The sequence below is a fragment of the Girardinichthys multiradiatus genome, chromosome 2 (assembly GCF_021462225.1).
Source record: "Girardinichthys multiradiatus isolate DD_20200921_A chromosome 2, DD_fGirMul_XY1, whole genome shotgun sequence".
Classification (NCBI taxonomy): domain Eukaryota; kingdom Metazoa; phylum Chordata; class Actinopteri; order Cyprinodontiformes; family Goodeidae; genus Girardinichthys; species Girardinichthys multiradiatus.
In genome coordinates, this window is record NC_061795.1 from 43,786,371 (window position 1) to 43,802,881 (window position 16,511).

Consider the following 16,511-nt stretch of genomic DNA (forward strand, 5'->3'; position numbering starts at 1 on the left):
CACTATATTCTGAGCCTGAGATCACGTGACACCAAGTTGCTGATGTGAATTTGTATTCTCAAAGAAATAGTACATGGCAGACCGTTTTCTCTGCCCTCTGACATGAATGAAATAGAGAAAGCACAACAGGAAACTTCATTAGCTGAGTGGATGAATAAAATGTTGCAGACAAAAGAAGAACAAATGTCCAGTGGTCTGCCGATAATCTCTGCTCCTATCCCACAGAATGAGGCCTGGAGACCTGGTCCTGATTAAGACACTCCACCGGAAGGATTGGAGCACTCCTTGGTGGAAAGGGCCGTTTCAAATACTCCTGACAACGCCCACAGCTCTGAAAATAGCAGAGAGGCCTTCCTGGATCCATAAAAGCCACTGTAAGCCAGTTTTGCCATTACAGGAGCCAGATCAACCGACGGGGTAGCAGAGGAAGTCCGGGTTCAAAGATGGCCCAGCGTCTCAAACCGGTGAAGAAAACAGCTGATCTGCGCCCAATTATAAAATGGCTCTCTGTAACATGTGGACAGGACTGATAAGCCTGAGCTTAATTCTGGTAGCAGGACTCTTTCTCTATCTAAAGCAGGATCCACAGGAGGTGATACCGAACCAGAAGAGATGGACATCAGACGGGACCCATCTCAGAACACTGACGGAAGAACATGACGCACATCCATTCCTACAGAATTTCTGGTATTGTTCATGGTGGCATATGCAACACTGAACCAGGTAGAAATGCACGAAAATGAAGGGGACGATTATGATGACATGTTGTAAATAAATCACATCAAAAGCCTGAGTGTACTCATACATTGTATTTCATAAAATAACCTTACAGCAGAAAATCGGAAGAAGTTGTTGCTTAAGTGAAATGAGAAAAAGTACAATGATGACATAAACAGGGCAGATTTTTTAATTCTTTTATTTTTATGATTTCAAGTATTATTCTTTATTTTTATGATTTCAAGTTTTATTCTTTATTTTTATGATTTCAAGTATTATTCTTTTATTTTTATGATTTCAAGTATTATTCTTTTATTTTTATGATTTCAAGTATTATTCTTTTATTTTTATGATTTCAAGTATCATTCTTTTATTTTTATGATTTCAAGTATTATTCTTTTATTTTTATGATTTCAAGTATTATTCTTTTATTTTTATGATTTCAAGTATTATTCTTTTATTTTTATGATTTCAAGTATCATTCTTTTATTTTTATGATTTCAAGTATCATTATTTTATTTTTATGATTTCAAGTATCATTATTTTATTTTTATGATTTCAAGTATTAATCAACATTTAACTTTTAATGGTCGCCGAGGGCGGCGGGGCCGTATGAGTATTTCCCACAAAATATAATCTGTTTACCGTCCGTGGGTTTTCGCTCATACAAAGTATTTTTCTTACTCGTTTTTATATTAAATGTTTTTACTTGTGATAAAAGGAGGGACTGTTGGATGGGTGTGAGGACTTGTTATCACTCATGTAAAAACCTTGGGTTGCAAGGCACCTGCACTATGCCTTCCTCCCTGTGTGTGTGAGATCATTGTTATCTCTGTGTGAACCAGCCTCCTTTCCGTCTCACACACACACACCCTGTCTGAACTGTCTGTTGAACTGTGTATATAAATAAAGAGATAGGGTGTCAAAACTTTGTAGTTTCACTGCAAAGTGGGCTACCCTTGTCACAAGTAACTCTGACTGTATCGTTCTTACCTCTGAGTTGACTAAATAATACCTAACAGAAAGAAAGGCAGGTTGTGATATTTGTGCAAATATGCTTATTTTGTTTCACACCAGACTACTCAGGTGTTCATTGTGTTCATCAGAGAGAGCCAGGAGGAAGAAGATCTGTGTGGTGGCTGGTCTTTGCAAAAAATGCTCTTTAGTGCTGACCTGAAGGTAAAAGTCTAACAGATTGTGTTCAGGATGTGTGGGGTCTGCAGATATGTTTCCCTGACCCTAAACCTGTACAAGTCTTGGATGGAGGAAATATCAGCAACCCATCCAGCCTTCTCTGCAGACCTAATTGTTGCAGTCTGGACCTATCCATTTTGGTGGATGAGCCAAACCATCCAGTGGTGGACAAACACAGGACAGACTGAATAATGGCAGTGTAGAAGATGACCAGCAGCTGCTGTGGAAGGTTGTAGCTCTTGAGTTGCCTCAGGAAGTCCAGTCTCTGCTGGGCTTTCTTCTGAACAGTGTCTGTGTGTGAGGACCATCTCATGTACTGAGAAAGGGTGGTTCCTAGGAACCTGCAGTGATCCACAGTGGACAGAGTGATGTTAAGGATGGTAAGGGGTCTGATGGATTTATGAGGTTCGCTCCCAAACTTACTGATTCATTTACTGATGACCGGTTAAAGGACAGACAGACAACCAGAGTGCAGGAGATTCTACAGTTTATTTTTACAGCTTGGACTCAGTTACAGTACAAATCACATGAAGGCAGTTCACATGAACAGAGTGGACAGTAGGACATTAACTGGATGAACTCAGACACTTGAAGCAGCTTTATAATCTAAAAGAGACTGGGTCAGAACCCCTGTTTGGGCCTGATTAGAGACGGACTGAATAATAAACAATGTTAAATAAACAGGTGAAGCTGATTTGGACTAATCAGAGCTCCTGGGTGGGTGGGCATCGGCCTTAGATGCCCAGGTAGGTGTTCATCTTGCCGAGGGCGTCACAGACCGTTGTGAGGTCGCTGCGCAGGTCCTGCACCACGTTCTCAATGCTGCGAGTGTCTTTCAGCAGGTCCACGCTCTGTGTATATGGGTTGTAGTACACAGAGAATGGCCTCTTTATGGATTTGGCAAACTCTCTGTGGGAGAGAACGGACACATGTCTGGAACGCAATTGATCCTGGGTCTACAGTCAGAGTTTATGGCTTCAGGGCAGAATCAAACTGATCTGGTCCTAAGCAGGTCTGAAGCAAGCACCATCTTTCATTTAACGGTTTGATACATGCTGACATCATTAGCTTAACTCAGGTTGGTTTTGGGGTAAGGAATGTTTTACAGTGAAACAAAAAACTAGAGCACCTAAATGTTGTGTTTCAGAGCATAACACCTGGAGGTGTAATAACTTGTAGGTGAAACTGTGTCAGAACCGAATCTGGATCTGAAGTCTCAATGTTATTTCCCCTTTGACAGAAATCCAGATGAAACATTATCTCACTGTTTAAGCAGCTGAAAGAAACGAGCTCAACCCATCCAGCTGAGATTTTTTTGGCCTTCATCAGAATGTTTTCTACATGCATGTGTGTGTTTTGTTGTTCACCTCATCTTCTCCTTGGCCTCCTCAAAGCTTTCAGAGACAAAATAAACCTCCTGGAAGGTGGTGATTAGACACTCCTGGTTGCAGGTCGTCTTTGGATCAAACATCTTCACACAGGCTTGATCAGACAGAGCATGCTGGGAAAAAATTGTCTGATCAAAAACCTGCTCAATGATGTGAACAAAAATAATATGACCATTAATACTTTCCTAACTCTAATATAAATACCATCTTGTTTTTAGCATGTGTTTATCTCCAAAATTGAATTATTTTATTGCTTAGTAAACTGAGTGAGTCTCTGTAAACAATTCTAATCCAGTGATGATCTGGTTTTACATCCTGTATGCATTGATGATCTGAACCAGACGAAACAAGTAAATGAAAAGAAAAGACCCCAGAATAGATCCCTGAGGAACTCCATCAGTTCTAAAACTAAAACCAGTTTGCTGTGGCACAAAGTCACAGACAAGTTGTTCAGGTGCGTTTTAATCTTAAACAAAACAAATCTGAGACACATCTGTGTCTGAATGGATATCAGAAAAAAACTTCATTGGATCCGCCTGAAGGTATTTATCTATATCACACTGATGTTGGCTGACCCAAACCATGTGGAAGAAGGTTGAATAAAAGAGAATAACCAGGATATTATGAGGGCAAAACAAAAAAATAACCAAAAGGTCTAGAATCAGCCCATCTCAACAAGACACAAACCTGAAACAGAACTATTTACATTGACTGCATTTATAACTACATTTGGAGATCAGGTGTTTCTAAAGTATGGACTCAGTGTTGCTAACTCAGAAAAGTTCCTGGGATCACCCCGTGTGTGTGTGTTTGTCCTACCCTCAGCTCTCCGATGGACGACAGTAATCCTGCTCCATAAGCTCTCAGCTGACCGTCCTGTTTGCAGAGTCCAAACTCGATGGTGAAGAAGTAACACTGAAGCAAACAGAATCAGCAGCAGTCTTATCAGTCAGTGCTTTAGAGAGCAGCACCACCATCATGTCAGTCTGTGTAACTGCCATCAGGCTCAAGGAGCAGTCCTGAACTTGAAGTTCTCCTGGTCTCTCAGGAGGCGGCCAATAGTTTGTGGAGGTAACCTGTATAAGCTGCATGGCATGAACTAATGAGTCACATGACAGCACACAGCCAATCAGAAATGTTAAGAAGTTCAGCCAGATCTAGATTTAATTGATAAGATGATTTCTTACTCTAACCCAGAACTTAGCAGTCTTCTGACCATTCTTCCCTGTCATTAAACAGGTTAAATGATCTGTGATCAAACCGATCACTCAGACTTTAAAAAACTTCAGGCTGGCTTGAATGTTAAGTTGTACCACCCCTCCACCCCCACTCACCGTGGCCAGTTTCTGGACATCTTCATCAGTTGCTCCGAGTGAGGCAAGGCCGATTTCCTGGGAGAACTGGGCAAACTTTGGGTCTGCCAGCAGAGGAACATGACCCAGCAGCTCGTGACACGTATCTCTGACAACACAAAGACCAGATCTTCACAGTTTGGACCCTCAGATCAGATGTTCTGGAGGAAGGTGGTGAGCTTGGCTCATCCGAACGCTTTTCTTAATGTTGGAATACAAAACTCTTTACCCATACAAAAAAAAACGCTTTAGGATTTTATTTAAACATGATAAAAAAATTCATCCCTTAAATTCAGTTAAATCAATGCACAGAAGCCTTAATGAGGACCTACAAGGCAGCAGATGTTTAAACCTTCAGCTGTTTGTTGGTAGCAGAGTGTCTGTCTTTAAGGGATGTGAAGTATGTAAAGGAAATGTATAAATGGAGAAGCAGGGAATAGATGTGACTCTGAGTTAGATGATATTAAAATGTAGCGAATTGCAGGTTTGGACTCACGGTTCTGGTGTATAGAGCGGGTCAGTGCTATGACGAATGTACTGAGTGCAGTTAAACACTCTGTAGGCCAAACCAGCCAGGAAGTCTCTGGGAGAAAGGTAACCTGCCACAGGTCGCACCGTGAAGCCAGAACGTTCTGAAACACACAGGAAGTGACATCGGTGCACTTCCTTATGGGACAGAATAACAATATTCTTATGCTTCCTTTGCTCACCAGTAGGATTCCTGGGAACAAAACATCTTTCAGTTAAAAAGATATACCTCTGGTTTTAAGACCAGGCCATAAACCAGCGTTAGAGTGGCTCAAGTTATCAGGAGCTATTACTGAAGTTATGCTGCTAGTTTTCTTCACTCGGCTATTTTCTTCTACTACTCTTCTTTAACGTATTACCTGAAATTAATGTTCTCTCTCTGTATTTATTGTTCCCATAGAAAGTACCACTGGTGCAGAGCTTCTGCGATTGTTCTGTCTCTGCTTTCTGTCTTCTCAGCTTCATACTGAGCCTAGTTCCTCTGGATGTTTTTTTGAGTTTAAAGTGAGTTGTTCTTTTCCTCTCTTGCTAAATAATTGGTCAGGAGGAGGGACTGCAGCAAAGTTATTGTACAGAAAGTTCTTGTCAGGTGACCCACCTCTGAGAAAGTGGGAGACGTCCTCCAGTTGAGGGATGTTGTCCTCCCTGTAGCCACAGTGTTTGGTGAGCAGCGGCAGGTTCTTCAGGTACTCCCTGCAGGCGTGGGTTGGGTACAGCTTGGTCAGCTCTCTGAACACCACGCCCCACGTCTTCACCTCCTCAGAGGTGTACTCGATCCGAGGGATGGGCTGCCCGCTGCCGAGAAGACGGATCAGGATAAAAACATTCAGATGGGGAACTTTGCATGTAAGGTTCTGTTCAAAGTCCTGATCTAAAACTGGTCTTTAATGTGGGTTGTACAGATACATCATGCTTTATTAAGAATATGTGCCAGATTCCAAGGAAAAACCTGTAAATACTACTGATTAAGACCACCTTAAAAGAACGTCTGGATCAGTGGAAAGACATATAAAGAAATAAGAAATTTTATCAGAATGGAGGAAACCAGGGGACTCACAATTTGTAATTCATAGCCACCTCCACAAAATACTTCCTGCGCTGACGATAAACATTGTCTTTAAACCCCTATCAGGAAGGAAGAAAAGGAACAGAGACAGGAACATCCTCAGTTGGGCTCTCTACAGGGTCACCTCACTCATCAGAAAGTCATGTGACTCTTAATGAAACCATACTTTAGACACTGGAGCATCACACACTCATCATCATAAACTCACAGGATGGTCCGCATCCAGCTCCGACCCGTACATCAACACTCTGTGGGAACACTGATCCAACTCTGAGATTTTCATGGGAAACCAGGGAACCGCTTCTTCATCTGGGAAAACACCACAAAGACAAGCTTAGAAACACTTCGTTTAGAGATGTGGTTCCAGAGTTACAGCCTCACCTGGCTATCTGTTTACAACCTGCAGCAACAAATCAATCAAAAAGACCTTATTCCAAACATAAAGTACCTTTGAAGACCTTTTGCCCTTTTACAATATTTTGCTTTTACTTTTTGTTACATTTCAGTGTTGACATCAAATGATATTTAATATCACAGATGACCAGATTAAATCCAAAATGTAATTTTTAAATGACGATTTCATTTATTAGGTAAAGAAGCTATCCAAAAATGCTCTTTAGTGCTGACCTGAAGGTAAAAGTCTAACAGATTGTGTTCAGGATGTGTGGGGTCTGCAGATATGTTTCCCTGACCCTAAACCTGTACAAGTCTTGGATGGAGGAAATATCAGCAACCCATCCAGCCTTCTCTGCAGACCTAATTGTTGCAGTCTGGACCTATCCATTTTGGTGGATGAGCCAAACCATCCAGTGGTGGACAAACACAGGACAGACTGAATAATGGCAGTGTAGAAGATGACCAGCAGCTGCTGTGGAAGGTTGTAGCTCTTGAGTTGCCTCAGGAAGTCCAGTCTCTGCTGGGCTTTCTTCTGAACAGTGTCTGTGTGTGAGGACCATCTCATGTACTGAGAAAGGGTGGTTCCTAGGAACCTGCAGTGATCCACAGTGAACAGAGTGATGTTAAGGATGGTAAGGGGTCTGATGGATTTATGAGGTTCGCTCCCAAACTTACTGATTCATTTACTGATGACTGGTTAAAGGACAGACAGACAACCAGAGTGCAGGAGATTCTACAGTTTATTTTTACAGCTTGGACTCAGTTACAGTACAAATCACATGAAGGCAGTTCACATGAACAGAGTGGACAGTAGGACATTAACTGGATGAACTCAGACACTTGAAGCAGCTTTATAATCTAAAAGAGACTGGGTCAGAACCCCTGTTTGCTATCCAAAACAACCTAGCCCTGTGAGAAAGATTATCGTTCCCCTTGTTAAATCATGATATAACTGTGTATAACCACATTTATTTGGTTGAATTCCACTAGTGACAACCAGGCCAGATTACCGCCAGGCCTGTGGAATCAAGAAATCAGTTAAATAGAACCTCTCTGACAGCATGAAGCAGGCTAAAAATCCAAACACATTGTGCCCCAAACTACTGAAATACAAAAGCAATTGTCAAGGTTGTTGACATCTTTAACAATGGACAGCGTAACAAACACGTTTCTAAGGTTTTGGGACTCCAGCAAACCATAGTCAGAGCCTTTATCCATAAACAACTTGATACAACATCTAACATGCTGCAGGCCTCATGTGTCTCAATTAAGGTTGGTGTTCCTAACTTAATGCATATAAATAGACTAGGTCAAAATGGCACCTTAATGATCCTCAAGACTCTTGGGAAAATATTCTGTGGACTGACAAGACAAGAGGTGAACATTTTGAAAGGCGGTGGTTCGTTACATCTGCCGTAAAGCTACTGTTTAGTAAAAGAAACTCGAATTGAGAGCCAAACACAGAGGTGGTAGTGTGATGGTATGGAGCTGCTTTGTTACCTAAGAACCTGGAAAACATTCTGTAAATGATAGAACTGCACATTCTGCTCTCTAGCAGAAAATCCTAACAAGCAAAATTAAGGTTTTGGAGTGGCCTAGTCAACGTTTGGATTGAATCTGATTAGGGTACTGTGACATGGCCCTAAGTACGCTGTTAATGCTCAAAACACCTCTACTGTGGATAAATTAAAACAATTATGGAAACAAGATAAGGCCGAGATTCCTTCCGAGTGATATAAAATAATTGCCAGTTATTGCAAAAGCTTGATGCCAGTTGTTGCTGCAAAGGGTGGCACAAGAAAGTATCACATTTTGGGGCATTTTATTTGTCATAACCCAGAGCAACCTCCTAACAGCTTAACCCCAATGTCAGAAGAAAGCAGGAGCAGCATGGCTGTCAGATAAGATCTTTGACCTCATGGAGTTTGTGAGAGAATAATAAGGACTTTTCCAGTTCAGCGTGTTTTAAATATAGAGAAATGTTAGGACCCTGTTGCATGGTGTGTAGGGTGCCACAGAGTTTTGCTTGCATCCAGGATCAGTTCCCTTCAGTTTTTTATGTTAAGGTTCAGAATTGGAAAAAGCTGGAATGCTCTGTCCAAGTTGGAGTGACTTGTGTATCAAGCATCCTAGTGTCTTGTTCCTTAATATTAGCAGCATGGAGAAGGAGATGGATCAGAGCTTCGTCTGTAGTAATCAGGTTGTTCCTCTGGTGCTCAATCTGCAATCCTTTGGTCGTAAGACATGGATCATTACTAAAAGATCAAAATCCTTCATAGATAGGTGAGATAGGCTTCCTCTGTAGGGCTTTCTGGATAAGGTGTGGAGCTCCATCATCTTGGTGGAGCTTGGAGAAGAGCCATGTGGAATGGTGTCAGCTGAGGTATTTACCTAATCTGGATCCCATTGGAGGTTTCTAGGTATATGGAAGAGGAAGGCCCAGGACTGACCCAGAACTCTCTGGGAGGGCTATATAGGTCGCTTCTGGCCTGGGAACACGTTGAGATCCTCCAATAAGAGCTGTGGAGGGTCACTGAAGAGAAGAAGGTCTGGATTTCCCTCCTTGACCTGTTATCTATCCAAACTGACCTCAGATATGAGAAAGACTGATTAATAGATGTTATTTGGGCTTTGTTTAAAGTATTTGATTTGACTTGTTTTAAACATGTCATTATCTTTACAATCTTTGTTCATGTCTGTATTTGAAACGGTTACCACCTATGAATGTATTGTAACCGTGTTTGAACCGTGCTATATCCGTGTTATCCATGTTCCTACCTGCCTCTGCTGACCACACGTGTGCTGGCGTGTTGAAGGAGATGATGTTGACGTGGTCTTTGAGGTGCTGCAGCAGCTCGTTGAACTCTTTCTTGTTACATTTGCAGTCGGCAAAGATCTCCACCTCGTTAGGAACTCGCTTCGACATTCGGGACTCAATGTGGTTCAGGTTGACCCGTCTCTCCTGGACGAAGAGGTTGGAGATGAGAGGAACCTATTATAGTGAATCTAAATTCAGCTGAGATCTGGGTCTGGTTCTGAATGTGGATGTTGCTCTGGTCCTGCACTTGAATTTGTTTCAGATTGTAGGTCTGAACAGAGTTCTGGACCTGAATTTGGTCCTTAGTGTGGTTTTGGACCTGAATGAGTTGTGGTTCTGAGTCTGAATGCAGTGCTAGGCCTGAATGTGGTTCTGGTTCTGACCTGGAAGAGTCTGAGAGCTTTGACCAGACAGCCAACCTCATTCTTCAGAGAAAACACTACGGCTGTTTTCCCAGAATCCTCTGTGTTCTCGCCCTCTGGCTTTTCGTTGATTGGACAGAAGGATGTACGTCTGGACTGATGATGAAGATGGTGAAGAAAAAAAATAAAAACAACAACATATTAGATCAGAGTTGAGGTATTGTCTGGGAGGTAAAATCTTATAAAAAACTTTGACCATTTAAACAGCCTGAAACAGAAACTAACTAAATACATTTACTCAACCGTTGTTTAACTTTTAGTAGCAGCGCCCCCTGCTGCAAGGATCTGGTGTTGGTTTCCTTCACCTACAGTTTGAAAATAGCTGGTTCTGTTCCTCTGACCGACCCGCTTGCTTCCTGTTCTGATGCTCATTACGTGACTGTGCCAGAGTAATCTGATTACTTTTGTCACTGCTGCAGAGATAAAGGGATTACAAACTCGTATCCAAATATGGCCGACAGCAGTTTAAACAAGTAAATGTAGATGTTCTGTGAAGGAATCAGAGGTTTGTTTGAGAACATCAGTGGACAAACAGCAGATGAATCTCCCACAGCACCGATCTGCTCAGGAACCAACAAGGGTTCAGAAAGACAGCAGAGTTTCCACCAGAACAGTCCAACTGGGCCTCAGCCTCCTTTTAGATGTCTCTGTGATCTCTGTAATGACCAATACCAAACCAAACTGCTCAGCAAAATACCAGGAGCAAGATGGAGTAAAATCTGGATGTGAAGAGGATAACCTCAGTTTAACATTGGTGCTAATTCACTGTTTCTCACACTGAGATCTGCCTGTACAGTCTGCAGGGCCCCCAGGGGCCCTGGTTTACCACCACACTCTAAACTGCTTGTTCTTGATCACGATGACTTAAGTTTCTAAAGAGATTCAGCCACCATGCATGGCGGTGCAGTTGGTAGCACTGTTTCTTACAGCAAGAAGGTCCTAGGTTCAAATCCCAGCCTTGGGTCTTTCCACATGGAGTTTGTATGTTCTCCTTGTGCCTGCATGGGTTCTTTCCGGGTACTCCAGCTTCCTCCCACAGACCACAAACCTGACTGTTTGAATCATTGGTTTCTCTAAATAGCCCTTAGTTTTAAGTGGACAAATAACCATGTACACTTAAACCTAAGTTTAAGGTACTGACATGGACACTAAGGTTTAAGTGTACATAGTTATTTGTCCGCTCTGTAGTTCTTTCACTGCAGGCTGTACTGACATGGAGTCATTCTTATCTGGAATAATGATGAACTTCCATGGAAAAGTTTAACACTGGATTTAAAATACCAGTTTATTCAGGAGTATTGGAGCAGCTAATGGCTAATGGTGGAAGTTTTCCCTGGATGTTTTTCAAAAAACATAAGAATGTTGGCAATTAAAACATTTCATTATTGCAAAAACCGGAAAATGGACCAGAACACTAACCATCTGGTTCTGAACAAAGAAACTGGAAACCTGAAAACCTACAAAGGAAACCAATCAGGCTGAGATCTACAAAACAAAACAGGAAGGGAACTAGAACATGAAAGGAACAGCAGAACATCTCAAAAAGCTCAGTGTAAAACCTGATTGTGGGGTTTCTGCTGGTTCTCTCAGGACATTCTCAGATTCAAACTGACCAACTGATGGACCCTCATGGTTCCGACCTGCAGTGAAATAACAGGCACCCGCAGCTCTAATCTGATGGCAACTGTTCAGACAGATGAGCTGCAGCTGTCGCTTCCTGAATTAAACATGGAGACAGTGACAGACACACTAGACGACGAGCAAACCTTCAGGTACAGGAGATAAGATCCATGGTTGTGTTCCTTCAACATGATCCAGAACTCCTGATACCCGACACATTCAGATAATGAAGTATGACCAAAATTCAGTGTATGCCAAGAGATTAAATTTGGGCTGCAGGTTCTAAATAAGCAGAACATGTTGAACTGAGTGTTTAACACCTGAGGGTGAAGAACATCTCAGAAGGAGAACACGAGTCCAGGCTCTGTTCAGACAGAGCCTTACAGTCAGAGCAGAGGGATTACTGAGACTCATATTTACTTTGAGTTTTTAAAGTTTAAACATAAAGATATTAGGCATACTGAGCCCTGAGAGCAGACTGAAAGGCAAACAGCTTCTTCAGGGACAAACTTAAGTTGTTCATCTTTATCAAAGCTGCATCAGAAGAAGCCTTTGATTCAGATGACCTCCTGCAGAGGGTAACAATCTTTTTATTAGTTTCAGGTTCAGCTTCAGCTCTGATGAGTCTGACATAAAATGAATGATTTAACAACAGATTTTCATTCTAAAAATAGTAAGAGGGAACTGGATCTAAAATGTAAATTAATGATTCAGGAACAGCACAGAGGTTAGGTTACTGGTTTAAATCCCATCCGTAGCACTGAAGAGCTGAACCTCAGCTGGACAGCAAATTTCTAAACACTTTACTCAGTGTGGTGAGGAATTTTTCCTTTCCAGGAAAATGGTCTCCTTGCTTTTGGGAGAACTGGGATAAAGGAAATCAACCTCCAGGGTTGTTTCTCTTCATTTTTTCTTTCAAAGAAATAAAACTAATAAAATCTGACCCACCTCATTTCATTAATTATTACTATGTTCCTGTCCCTGCAACCGACCATTTCATGATGGAGTATCCACATAACTGACGGGTGCCCTCGAGAGCTACGATCCTACAACCTTTAGATGCGTCCCTGCTCCAACACACCTGAATCAAATGGTATGTTGGAGCAGGGATGTCATTCAGCTTTTCAGAAGACTGGTAATAAGCCATTCATGTGTTAGAGACGAGATGCATTTAAAAGTTGCAAGACAGTTGCTCTTAAGGACTGGCATTGGGAACCCTTTAACGGATAAATTCAAAGGTTATTCCACAAACCGTTAAAAAGTATTTTTCCCCACAAAATTCAATTTGAATAGTTTTCATAAAATAAAAGAAAACATAATATTCATAGAAGAAGAGTAAATTAATAGTTTCAAAGCTCAGTGTGAAAACAAAATAGAAATATTTCTGACTTTTCTGTTTTATTAGGCAGCTCTGAGCCAGAAGCCAGTCCCAGTTTGACCAGTGTGAACCAATAACAGGAACTCTGAGGCAGCTCGTCAGAGACAAACAGGAGGATTCTCCTCTTTATCGCTCAGAATGATGAAGACTCCTGACCCAGACTCAGGTTCTGCAGTTTAAACACACTGATAAAACTGAACTGTACCACCTGAAGACAGACAGACCCAGAGAGGAGGAGGAGGAGGAAGAGTACAAACTCTCACCATCTGTCCTCCGGTGTGTCTCTGCTGCTGCTGGTGGTTCTGCTGGTCGAACATGGCTGAGTCCAGAGACATCCCCCTCCTGGACCAGTACTTGCTGGAGAACATCATCATGGCCGGCTGCATGCGAGGTACCGGTTCTGGCCCGCCATCCTTCATCACATGGGCTGAAGCCATGGGGAACCAGTGGGTGTATGAGTACCAGGGCTCCAGCCTGCCGTTCTGATGATGCTGTTGCTGCTGAAGCTGAGCAACAGCGTTGGCTCACCTCCACGTAAATACTCCCCCAGGAGGGGAAGGAGAGAGGCTCCACCCACTGATGGAAGGAGGCTCCACCCACTGATGGAGGTGTGCCCACAGCTTGAATGAGTCACAACCGCTGCAGGGGAAGGGAGAGAACAACCTCTCCCCATAGGTGGAGACAATCCCCACCAACAGCAGCATCACTTTGATATAGGAAGCTCAGGGTGAGACTGTGAGGGTACCAAATACCTGGAGGAGCAGGGCTTCAAAACATTCGGACCCATCAGAACAACCTGGATTAGGATCCAGAAGATTCAGAACTTGAAGCTCAGGTGCTCTCCTCATATACAGGTCCTTCTCAAAATATTAGCATATTGTGATAAAGTTCATTATTTTCCATAATGTCATGATGAAAATTTAACATTCATATATTTTAGATTCATTGCACACTAACTGAAATATTTCAGGTCTTTTATTGTCTTAATACGGATGATTTTGGCATACAGCTCATGAAAACCCAAAATTTCTATCTCACAAAATTAGCATATCATTAAAAGGGTCTCTAAACGAGCTATGAACCTAATCATCTGAATCAACGAGTTAACTCTAAACACCTGAAAAAGATTCCTGAGGCCTTTAAAACTCCCAGCCTGGTTCATCACTCAAAACCCCAATCATGGGTAAGACTGCCGACCTGACTGCTGTCCAGAAGGCCACTATTGACACCCTCAAGCAAGAGGGTAAGACACAGAAAGAAATTTCTGAACGAATAGGCTGTTCCCAGAGTGCTGTATCAAGGCACCTCAGTGGGAAGTCTGTGGGAAGGAAAAAGTGTGGCAGAAAACGCTGCACAACGAGAAGAGGTGACCGGACCCTGAGGAAGATTGTGGAGAAGGGCCGATTCCAGACCTTGGGGGACCTGCGGAAGCAGTGGACTGAGTCTGGAGTAGAAACATCCAGAGCCACCGTGCACAGGCGTGTGCAGGAAATGGGCTACAGGTGCCACATTCCCCAGGTCAAGCCACTTTTGAACCAGAAACAGCGGCAGAAGAGCCTGACCTGGGCTACAGAGAAGCAGCACTGGACTGTTGCTCAGTGGTCCAAAGTACTTTTTTCGGATGAAAGCAAATTCTGCATGTCATTCGGAAATCAAGGTGCCAGAGTCTGGAGGAAGACTGGGGAGAAGGAAATGCCAAAATGCCAGAAGTCCAGTGTCAAGTACCCACAGTCAGTGATGGTCTGGGGTGCCGTGTCAGCTGCTGGTGTTGGTCCACTGTGTTTTATCAAGGGCAGGGTCAATGCAGCTAGCTATCAGGAGATTTTGGAGCACTTCATGCTTCCATCTGCTGAAAAGCTTTATGGAGATGAAGATTTCATTTTTCAGCACAACCTGGCACCTGCTCACAGTGCCAAAACCACTGGTAAATGGTTTACTGACCATGGTATCACTGTGCTCAATTGGCCTGCCAACTCTCCTGACCTGAACCCCATAGAGAATCTGTGGGATATTGTGAAGAGAACGTTGAGAGACTCAAGACCCAACACTCTGGATGAGCTAAAGGCCGCTATCGAAGCATCCTGGGCCTCCATAAGACCTCAGCAGTGCCACAGGCTGATTGCCTCCATGCCACTCCGCATTGAAGCAGTCATTTCTGCAAAAGGATTCCCGACCAAGTATTGAGTGCATAACTGTACATGATTATTTGAAGGTTGACGTTTTTTATATTAAAAACACTTTTCTTTTATTGGTCGGATGAAATATGCTAATTTTGTGAGATAGGAATTTTGGGTTTTCATGAGCTGTATGCCAAAATCATCCGTATTAAGACATTAAAAGACCTGAAATATTTCAGTTAGTGTGCAATGAATCTAAAATATATGAATGTTAAATTTTCATCATGACATTATGGAAAATAATTAACTTTATCACAATATGCTAATTTTTTGAGAAGGACCTGTAGATGAAGGTTTTGTTTGTCTGAAAAAATTAACATCAGACGCGTTAATCAAACAGATCAGAACTGAAGAAACCTTCTGGATGAGCAGAGACACCTCCATAAACCCAGGGCCAGAGTCCAAAAGTTCTGATGGTTTCTTGTGTGAAAGTTTCAGCCAATCATCTTGTCAATAATCAATAACCAGCAACAGCTCAAACTTTCTCACTCTGCAGCTCACACAGCCTTCATCTGTGCCCCTTCTTCCCCCTCTGTCACATCATCATCATCACTCTGCTGTTCTGTCCTTCATGCAGCCTTCCTCTTCATCATCTCCATCCCCTCCAGAAGAACACCCCACAGGATTTCTGCATGTTTTTACCTCTTTAGATCAAATTTACTCAAAAGCACCGAAACAAACCTAATCCCACTTCAGTCTTCACTGTTGGCCTGAAACCAGAGATACAGTCTCAGCCAATCAGGAGTCAAGTCTCAGTGTCCCATTGTTTCTGTGGAGCAGGGGAGGGATGAGGGAAATGGCTTTGTTGCCCCTAAAAACAGACATTTTATAAGCGAAAAGGACAGCCAGCTGTTATATAACATGTAACAATATTTTCAATTACCAAGGATTTAATGGCACAATAACCACTTTGATGTCTACGTTTATGAGTTCTGATGGCATCAAAATAAATTTTTCGGTTCAAATATTACAAGATTTATTATATTTCACCATGTAGAACATATGGTTTGATGCATAGTTATCATTTTCAGATCTTGTTTTGATATTGTTACAAGAACTAAAACATAAAAAACAATTTGACGTCTGGTTTGATACAATCACCCAGTGAAAAGCTAATGTTCTATGGAGATAAAATAAAAATAAAAACTCTTAAATATACTTTCAGTCAAGTTAATCATCAGTAAATTGTAGTTTACGTGTAGTAAAAATATATAAATAATAATAAATCTAAGTACATTAAAGTAGATTGATTTGTCAGAAGGGAACATTTGATATTATATATTGTTGTTCTTCTCTAAGCAGAAAAAAATAATCTGCTGTAGGGCTGATAACTGTTCCCTTTTCTTTAGATGAATCTATGAAAGGTCCCAATGGTAACACAGTTTAAATAATTAAAACAACAACAATTATAATGATGACGATGAAAATTATAATAACAATATTAATATTAACAAC

The 16,511-nt window shown here is 41.9% G+C and overlaps 1 protein-coding gene across 1 annotated transcript; it reads right to left on the reverse strand.

The window, feature by feature from the left end:
• Window positions 1-2,381: 2,381 nt before the first annotated feature.
• Window positions 2,382-13,394, reverse strand: tph2 (tryptophan hydroxylase 2 (tryptophan 5-monooxygenase)). Its single transcript, XM_047384287.1, has 11 exons — window positions 13,143-13,394; window positions 9,843-9,977; window positions 9,420-9,603; window positions 6,454-6,554; window positions 6,237-6,304; window positions 5,778-5,974; window positions 5,148-5,283; window positions 4,634-4,760; window positions 4,119-4,214; window positions 3,279-3,412; window positions 2,382-2,820 (listed from the first exon to the last, which is right to left on the reverse strand). Exons 1-11 carry the CDS (start codon window positions 13,314-13,316, stop codon window positions 2,646-2,648), a joined length of 1,527 nt encoding a protein of 508 aa, XP_047240243.1. The 5' UTR covers window positions 13,317-13,394; the 3' UTR covers window positions 2,382-2,645.
• Between the last annotated feature and the right edge of the window lie 3,117 nt (window positions 13,395-16,511).